We start from the raw sequence: 10,000 nt of genomic DNA on the forward strand, positions 1-10,000 counted from the left end.
GTTCGCGTCTGCGGTGGCCGAGGCTGCTGCCTGCCGGGCAGATGGGTCCGCCTCGTTCCGGCTGCAGCTTTCGCCGCCGGGGCTTGCACAAGGCTGTCGGGAACTAGTCAACTGGAGTTTCTGTTGACTTCCCACGGTTCAAAAGGGCCTTCCAGAAAGGGGGGGCTGGAATTAAATCTTGGGTCTAACTTAAAGGAAGGCGCCATATTATTCCATAGGTGATGCTAATACCTTTGTGTTTTGTTATTTGTTTTTTAGGAAACATGCCCTGAACTGTCACAGAATGAAACCAGCGCTCTTCAGCGTCCTGTGTGAGATCAAAGAGAAAACAGGTAAGACGCTGCGCCCCACAGTGGGCCTGGAGACCCCCGAGGTGGGGGTCGGAGCTACTCCTTCGACTCTCCAGTTGAGAGCTGCTGCTTTTGGGCACCGCCATCTTTGATCATTCTCTCCTTCCCACGTCCTGATCTTGAGAAAAAACTGCAATAAATCTGGAGTCGATTTCTCAGTTCTGCTCCTGGTGTAAAATGAAGTGTAGGTGCGGACTGGGTTGGATCGCCGTCCCTCGGCGGCCGCCCCTGGCTGCAGGCGGGGAGGGGGCCCGGAGCGCCAGCCGTCCTCTCCCCTCTCCTTTCGCCTTGTTTGTGTGTCAGTTTTTAAAAGGAGCAACGGGAGACTGGATGCCAGGACCGAGTCCCCGGGAGAAGCATCGCCCGAACTTTGTTTTACTTAGACAGTCTTAAGCTTCAGCTGCACGGATAGAAGAATAGATGCAATTGAACAGACCCCAGTAGCATGCTTGAATTAGTGTTTTAGGTGGGAAGACTACTTTAGAGAATCGAGGAAGGGTAATGATGTGTAGACATATACAATGTATTACATCTGTTAATACTTGTCTTATTTTGTATCCTGAAGTCATTACACTTGTAACTGCTTAATATATAAAGTATAAAAAGGTCCACAGATGCAGGTTAAACAATTTTGAAGTGTCCAAGTCAGGGAATATGTAAGAAGATAGGTTTTGCAGAAGTGCTGGAATGAAAACTACAGGTACATATTTGGCAAATTTTTGCTAATTCGTTTCAGTTTAACTTTCTTGTCAGACTTTATTTGTTAATTGAAGGTCTTTTAGTCTTGAAGTGAGGTAACTGCTCAAATTGAAGCAGAGATTTGGATGTTTTAGTTTGTATTTGGCATTATCTTCCCTGTATGTGGCAAACAAGTACATTAAACAAGCTCTACTGTTTATTTTTTTCCTGTTCTTTTCTTTTTTTTTTTTTGGTATGTGTTGGATGTATGGTATTTTAAAGTTGCCATTTTGAAAGTTGAGGCAAAGGAGAAAAAGTTGAAGTCCAGGATATAGCACTATCCAAGGGATGCTATTTAAAAGGTTACATGTGATTGTGTTTAAATTGAGTGTACAAATAGCACAGTGCAAATAATTGTTAGGTTGATAGGTGAGTCAGCCTTCTTTGAAACAGGTTTTTCGCTTTGCAATACTATTCTGATCCTAAAAGTAATCAACAAAAGATAATGAGTTATTGCTGTCTATTAAATATATATGCTAAACCGTAATAAGCAGCAAATAATAAGGGAGGCCAAATAGTACTTTTCCTGGTTTTCATTCACATATTATGGCTGGTTTCTTAATGCTCAGTGATCCTTTTTGGAATTACTAACTTTTATTTTGTGTTGATTTTTAGCTACCTTTAGAAAGCATTGTGATTTAAAACAGTAGATAATTTTTATCTGACTGTAAAATAAGATATCTAGCCTTAAGTCTTGAAGATTCTTAGTTTAGAAGCTTAAAAGTATGCAATTCTCAGTAAATTCTGTTTCTTAATGTCCAAGGGTTTTCCTGCTATCAGGGCTCCACTTCAGTTTCTGCTGACAGCTAAGCACTGGGGTATTGACTGTGTTGTGAATATTAAGATTGATTCGACTTTATACAGGCTTGTATTACTAGGGAGAGGGGATGGATACTTATTGCTTCTCATCCCCTTCTCATTATTTGTATTTATTTATTTATTTTTGCCTTTTTAAAGTTTTGGCCTAGCTAGCTTGAGAACTAAACCCAGCAAACTGCTTTTCATGTTGAGACATTTAGCAGCAGGCAGAATTCAATTAGGAAGCATAAGTCCTTTAGTTGCTTATTTGCACAGGACTTAGTTACACCATTCTGAAAGGAAAGTATAGTCAACCACATGTCAAAGGTGAGTTACGAAAAAGAAACAAGTCTTTTCAAAGTCTGGAATTACTGGTAGAGAGAGCTTTGGTAGGGCTATTGCTATTTAAAAACGAAGAGGCAGCTGACAAAAGAAATTTTTGTGTTTTAAAATTGTTTCTGGGGCTTTCAGTGATAACTTGTAAATTAAATCCTCTTTTTGTGCTTTGGCCAGTGGATCCACATTTGCACGTTATCTCTTTTGTAAAAAGCCAACAGCCGACAAAGAGTAAAGGCGGCTGTCTGGGCAGAGGCATCTTCCTGCCAGCCTCTCTAAGCTCGAGAGGGATGGGATTTAAGTACTGAGTGATTGATGGGGGTGAAGCTCTTTCTCTTCTCTCCTTTCTCCCCTACTACCCATAGCTTCACCTCACTCTCCAAAACTAGTCTTAGAATGAGACGAGGAATCAGAATCCTCAATTTGAAATAAAACATCTGTGTAGACATTAGTGTTACCAAAGCAAAGAAAGCGGGGCTGCAAATTCCAAGTCCCCCCGCCACCACTCCTGCTTCCATAGTCGGTCATGCTTCAGAAACATGAACTTATAAAAGAAACATTGTAGAATATATGTATATTGCATACAGGTTTTTTAAAAAAATCATTTTATTTAATCTAATAATACCTAAAGATTAATTCTTTGTAATCTAGAGAAAGTTTACCTAGTCATTTATGAATAGAAACCAGAAACATTATGTTGATGACTCTATTCTGCATAATGGGGGGGTTGAGGGTGAACTGTCACTTCAGTGGATAATGTCATTTCAGTTGTGCTTTTCTTCTAAAATAAGACAAAATCATTAAAAAAAATCAGTTTATTTGTAGATCTGCCAGTAGATTTTAAGGTTTCTGATCAGGCAGTGAACACTGCCAGTTCTGATGCACATGGGGGATTTAGTTTAGAAAACATCTGTTCCCCCGACCCAACCACCATATATGAAAAGGTATTTTTTCCCTTCCGACAGATAAATGGGTGATCTACAACAATTACATTATTTTCTTGTTGGGAGGTAAGGAAAGTATAGTTTTACTATAAGGTGATGCTTTTTCTTGAGAATGTATTCTTTTGTAAAATTGATCATACCACTATTTTTGGGCAGAAATGTCTCTCATTGTTGAATTGTGATATTTGTGCATTTTGAGAGCATCCAAAAAGTTACAGGCTTTAAAATAAAAATAGTTGTTTATTTTAAACTAAGTAACCAATGAGATAATTGTTGATATGTTAAGATTTTTCTCCTGATTTTTAAAGCCATATTTTATCATCTGTCTCTTATTAAATATCCCTGATGCCACAAGATCTGCTCACCTGCATACCTCTTTTGGTGTATGCCCCCACCTCTTTTTGGTCATCTTAATCTTAATTGTTGAAGTGCTTTCCTTTGTGAAATATTTCATCCTCAAAAATCTGCCGTTTTTCCAAAGTCCTTAATTATGCGAGTTTAAGTTAAGGAAATAGTTCTTTATCAAGAAAAAAATACTTATTTTTTAAATGAAATCCCATATTTTAGTAGATAATATGAATCATATTGTTGTGAAAAATGTTATGCATGAAAAAAACCACAACTTTTCCTTTTTAAATGATAGGTTAAAATACTCCATGTTGATGGCTGCCAACCAAACTCTGATTTATTGCCACCACAAACCCTAAATAGCGTTCATTTACTAGTAATGTCTAATGGCATACATGATGGTTTGCCAGATTTGTAGCCTTTGTGAGGCTTATAAGCGGGACTGACTTGGGAAGATCATAAAACTTAATGAACTTCTCTACTGCAGGAGGTGTCCGCAGGGGAAGAGAAAGGCCTGCTTGGCTGGTTGGGCTGGTTGAAGTATTTTTTATGTTTAAGGAGAAGAAAATGACTAGTAAAAATGCTTTGCTTTTAAAGGAACCCTCCCTAGAAAGAGTCATAAGAATTTTAGATATTAAAACTAGATCAAGAGTGTAGTTTACAAGTGAGATTTTATATGCATTTAGTATATGATGTGCGATTAAACCTTTTGTCTTTATTGCTATAAGTGTGGCTAGCTTTCAAAGAGACAAGGCAGTACTGTCATTCGACCCTCTCTGTTTAATTCTGAACCTACAGGTTTAGAGACTCTTTGGAGTCTTTTTCTGGTGTGTTTCTCTTTTTAAGGTTTTAGTATAAAAATGTGTTACATTTTTCTTTGTACAGTGCTGTGTGATTCTTTTAATTCTGCATGTGTAAAAATCAATTTTTTAAAGTGAAAATTTAGCAAGGTGAAAATTGTTATATATTAGTCTAAATGTTATTATATGTTTTGCATATGCTTTTAAGTTGCTCTTGCAGTATTTCCAATATAATTATCATTGTTTGTTTCAAGTTTTAAAAACAAATGCCCATTCCATACACGATTCCTTTTTGTGTTTTCATGAAACACATTTTGTTTTAATGAACTTATTTTCTAGATTTTAACAACTTTTTATTGTGGACACCTTTGAAACATAAATACATGCAGAGAGAAGAGATTCTTGAACCTCCCATGAACTCAGTGCCCATCTTCAGCAATTAGCACTACTTGGCCAGTCTTGTTTTCTCTGTAATTCCCACCGTTCCAAAATTATTTTGAAGCAAATTTTAATGGAGCGTTAATGTTTTAAATTTCATGTCAATTTTAGGCATTAGGTCTGTTTACATTGGAAATATTAAGTGATTAAACAGGAAAAATACAAAATCAGAGTATCTTGGAAATGTTATAAATTGTATTGCTTTATCAATATATTTTTCTTAAAGCAACTTAATATTTTACCTTTTTTTCCCTATTTTTATAGATTTGATATCTTACTGGAGCTTTTGTAGGAGGTTTTCAGAGAAGTTGTAAAAGAAAGGGATTTTTCTAACTTTTATTCTTTCACTTCCATCCTAACAAAATAACACATATAATGTATTTGTAGAAAACCTGGAGAAAAATCTCATTGCCAAGCTGGTTTAGAACTTCATGATCTAAAGTATCATGTGGATATTATCTTTAAAATGTTGGGACATTTTCCAATCCCGTTCTTTATTTTTTTCCTTCCCAATAAAAATTTATTGAACTCTCTTGTCAATACTAACTTGATCTGTGTAAGTAATTCTTTTGTGCCTTAGTTTTAATGACCCTCATTTTATTACAGATTTGTGTAGTTTTCGTATTTTATTTGGGACTTTACTATGTTATTTTATTTATTTACATAATTTTATTCTGAAACAGAAGTCTATTAATACACTAGCAAAGGGCCCTGACTTGCCCCAAAGAACACACTGGTTGATCGGCTTTCATAAAATGTACCTGTCTACATTTTTCATACTGTGATCCTTTTCCTTTTAATTAATTTTGCCTGTATATTTCCATCACAATTTATAAATTTTGTAAAAGATTACTTCCGAGGCAAATTTAAATTAACGTCTTAGTTGGATTATTTACATTTTGATACTTTATAGTGGCGTGGTATAGGATGAAGTTACATTATATGAAGTGGGACTATAAGAATTGAAACTGCATTTCATGAACCACACCCTAAGTCAGTCATCACTTTATTTTATACTCTACCATGAGGTATCTATTCAGAATAAATACTTAACATATCAGCACTAATACTTCAAGTTATACAAGGTTTTCGATTATCTTTTCCCTATTCGTGTATGTGAACATCTTTAGATATTTATTAGTTCAATATTGACATTATGAAAAAAATGTTTTATTTGTTTTCTCAGCAGGCTTGTGTTTTAGCCATTTATCAGTGTGATCAGCATGATTTAGGTATTAACTAACAAAGCTTACACATATCCACCACCTCCCCCCTCAAGCCCGTGTTGACCTTTTCAAGCATTTGCTCTACTTCAGTAGGCCATTTGAGTCTTTAAGTATGAAGAGAGTAAATAATTTATATCACTATGTAATATAAATTGGTAAAAGTTTTTCAGAACTGGTTATCAGATTTTTTACAAAGTTATTGAAGTTAATCAGACAAATTGCTATCACATCTAGGTGGCAGTGCTATATTTAGCCAATAAATAAGTAATTCTTGAATAAGCTACTGAAAAAATAAACCACCTTTTTATGCCTTCAAACTCAGATCTTATTAAAAAAATAAATTTTATTAATCTTCAACACTTGATTCTAATTATCCCTTTTATAGGCAGAATTGCAACAAGAATTTCTTCTGTATTATTCTTTCATAGATATATTCCATAGTATAATATGTTTGTAGGTTTTAATGGTAACTAGTTTACTTTGGCACTAAATTTGAGTGTATGTCTAGCAAAAAAATTGGTGTGCTAGAATGTATCAAACTGAATTGGCATAACTTTTTTTTGCATAACTCTGTCTACATAATAGTAACAGGTTAGTATGAAAGCAGCTAAAAATATTTACGGATAAAGTGTTGTTAAAAGTTTTCTACTTCTTTCAACTTAAGTGCTTTAAAAATGTTAAACTGTTTAGATAAGAACTCTTTTTTTGTGATCATATTAATGAGGACTTGGTATACAATGTAATCCTTTTAATGCTGATGATTCCTCACGATGTTTAAACTGTTATTTGTGAGACTGAACATATGTTATGGCAAAATGATTTTTTGTTTGTTTTGTTTTCTTTTATGTGACACATTGAGTTTTCAAAGCATATTTCTTAGGCATCAGAGTCCAGCAGGTGGCTTTTTACATTAAAAAATTCATAAATTTAAAATCCCATAAAATTTTATTTCAAATTCAAATTAACTAATTGAGAATGTCAATATTTTCAGTGTCTCTATATTAACATTTATAATAGAACAAATGGTTGCATATAGAAATTATCTGCAACATAGTCTAAATTAAGATTCTAAACAGGCATTACAGATGCTGGTAACTTTGGCAATTATCATTTTGTTTGGTGAACAGTAGTAAAACAGTGTGCGGTAAAAGTGTTTAGAGAGAGAGGATAAATAAATTGAACAGTTTTGCAATGCAAAGTGGTTTGTGGTGTTTTTGAGGATTTCTTGGCTCTCTCTTAACTGCTATTGTGAGCCTGGAGCAGATTTCCCCATTGCTAATGCCCTAGAAGTATTAATTCACTTTGATATGCTAATTAGAGGGCATTATGCAAGAAATGAGATTAAGTGGCAGCATGAAGCCATTTGCCTGTCAGTAAATTGAGAGCTTTAGCATCAGGAGGAGCTTTGTTTTTTTTTTTTTTTTCTTTTTTTTTGAGTTTCTCTTGGTTTTGCATATAAATAAAATTGATTGAAAGGTCTAGAGAAGCTTCCAGAACATTGGTGGATTCTTTTTTCCCCCTCCTATGATTATTTAAACGAAATGTTACAGGATTTTTCTGAATATTAATTGACCTAATTGGAGATACTGAATATAAAGTTTTTATTGTACTATCTCTATAGAAAAATATACTAAAATTTTTGTGTCACCCAGTCTTTTTTTTTCCTAAAACATAATTTCATTAACGTGGCTAATGAACTGTTTATCACTTATCTCTTTTCAGAAGCATAAACTTCTGTGTATGGGCTTGTACACCAGTGTCACTAAATTGAACTTCACAAGGATATTTTCTTCACTAGGGAAGGAGGGAAGAAGTTGAATTGGGCTTCAGAAAATTATATATTAAATGAGTATTAACATTATGACTTGATTCCATAAAAGCTGTAACAATTATAATTCATGGTTAAACTGCCCTTTATACAACCTGTGGAATTTATATTTCAGCATATATCTTATAGGTAAGATTACTGATGGCATTTTGTGTGGAAGATGGAATTTCATACTTGATTCAGATTTTGTTGACTTTTGTGGCCTAAGCCAGGCCTCTGAATTTTTCTTTATAAAGCTATTTTGTGATATTTCTTATATTCTGTGGAGAAATACGTGAATGAATACTAGGATGCCTGTGGGGAAAAAGGGGAAGACAGAACTTCTGTGCCTATGAGAAGGTTAAGATTTCCTCAAACATGGAACTTCTGTCTACAAACCATCCATAGAGGACGGAATTGCAAAACCCTGGCCTAACTATATTTGCTGGGTATGGTTAGAAGGAAGAGGGTTTGGGTAAGGCATTCCTACTGGGGTTTAGTTGTAGTGTCTGAATTCCACCACTGTAGCTGTGACTCTGGACCCAGTAAACCATATCTTCTCTTCAGAGCCATATGGATTATTTAGTCACCACAGCTGCCATGCATGCATACTACCAAGGCAGGCATCTCTTCGGTATGCATGTGTGATGCCCGTTAACATTAATGTGAGTTAGGAATGTGCACAGAGAGAAGGATGAGTTTCTCCTGAGACAAAAGTCCTGATTACATTTCGCTGTGAAGAGGACTTAGTGCACCTACCACATTAGCTGCTTTTCTAAATGAAACACTTGGTTACTTTAAATTCTCACTCCCTTCTCTGATTCCCTGAACTAGTTAAATCAATGAATCCTCATTAGTCTCTGATTACTTGCAAAATTTCATTTAAAACATATGAAGTTATTTTTGATTGAAAAGGGAACAAAAAGCTTTTGAAATTGCATGTTATTATTTAAACAAAAGGTTTCTGCAGGCTTTCAGATATACTAAGCCCTGCAAATAATTTATAGAGGAATTATTGGGAAGGACTTATGAAATTCTTGAATGGCACTTGACAGGGAGGAAAACATTGCATTAAAAAATATATATATTTGAAATGGTAAACTTAAATGTGCATCTTTCCTTTACTATCCAAGTGTCCTCAAATGAGGAAGAATTGACTTAGGTGGTCTTACAAGTTTCATTTTTCTTTCTTTTCTCCCCCCCCATCATTTTTTTTTTTTTTTTTTTAAATAACTATGGATGAAGGTTGTTGGAATTCATAGTCAGATATATCATTTTCAACTTGGAATAGGAACTAGAGCAGGAAATTGATTTTATATTTATTATGAAAGCAAGAACTCTGCCACCAACTGACAGCCATCCATGTTTTAGTTTTGTGATAATTGTTCACAGACATTACTCTGTAGTTGGTCTAGATTATTTATAATGTTGATTGGGACTGTTGGTCCATTAAAAGATATGTGTATAATGAATATCTTTAATTAAACCAAGTAATATTGGCATATTTTATTTTTCTTTTACATTGGATCTTGGGTCTAGGATTAACTGTCAGTACTGGTAAGAACAAGTTACAGTAGATTGTGCAGTGATTTCTGTGGCTTCATGGATGTATTTATTACCATTTTTGAACAAATTATACTAACATGAAAAGTTGTATTTGAAATGATTGTGTGCTAGATAAGGCGATACATTACAGGAATGGTTGGGTTTATGGAGCTTTATGCAGAGGTTTTCTCAGAAATTATAGCACCGGGCTGTCACTGTAAAACCCAGTGATACAGTTGGTAATAACATACAGTGAAGATATTTTTAGATTTTCACTTGTTATTCAAATAAGTGAGAACTCTCCAGTTTTTCTCATCATATTTCTTTGTTGGAATCAGTAGAGAAAAAAATGAAGGAAAATTTAACTGTGTATGAGGTGTGGGTGTTTCACTTGTCTGAATTTCCTCATGTTCACCACTTGTTACAGTGGTGATGTGATACTGAGGATATCCATAGGAACTTACTGACTTCTTGGTTCTTGACCTTTTGACTGTGATCAAGTATAGAAACTGAATGTCTCAAAATGAAATGATGGACCCTATAAACATAAATTCTATTCTGTCAATGTATTGCATGAACTAACTAATTTTGATTTACCTAAATTTATGGCATTTTGTATTCAATAAAGGAAATATTTCTTACTTTCAGTGTAATCAGTATAATAATGTTA

At 34.5% G+C, this 10,000-nt stretch overlaps 1 protein-coding gene across 2 annotated transcripts in view; it reads left to right on the forward strand.

The window, feature by feature from the left end:
* Positions 1–39: 39 nt before the first annotated feature.
* PBX3 (pre-B-cell leukemia homeobox 3) overlaps positions 40–10,000 on the forward strand; it is a 226,634-nt gene continuing 216,673 nt past the window's right edge. For both annotated transcript variants that reach the window (XM_011988691.1, XM_011988692.1), the window contains exon 1: positions 40–332. In XM_011988691.1, the coding sequence (XP_011844081.1) occupies positions 284–332 (49 nt within the window). In that variant the 5' untranslated portion in view covers positions 40–283. The remainder of the gene's footprint in view (positions 333–10,000) is intronic.

This window comes from Mandrillus leucophaeus, unplaced genomic scaffold, assembly GCF_000951045.1.
Source record: "Mandrillus leucophaeus isolate KB7577 unplaced genomic scaffold, Mleu.le_1.0 Scaffold335, whole genome shotgun sequence".
NCBI classification, from domain to species: domain Eukaryota; kingdom Metazoa; phylum Chordata; class Mammalia; order Primates; family Cercopithecidae; genus Mandrillus; species Mandrillus leucophaeus.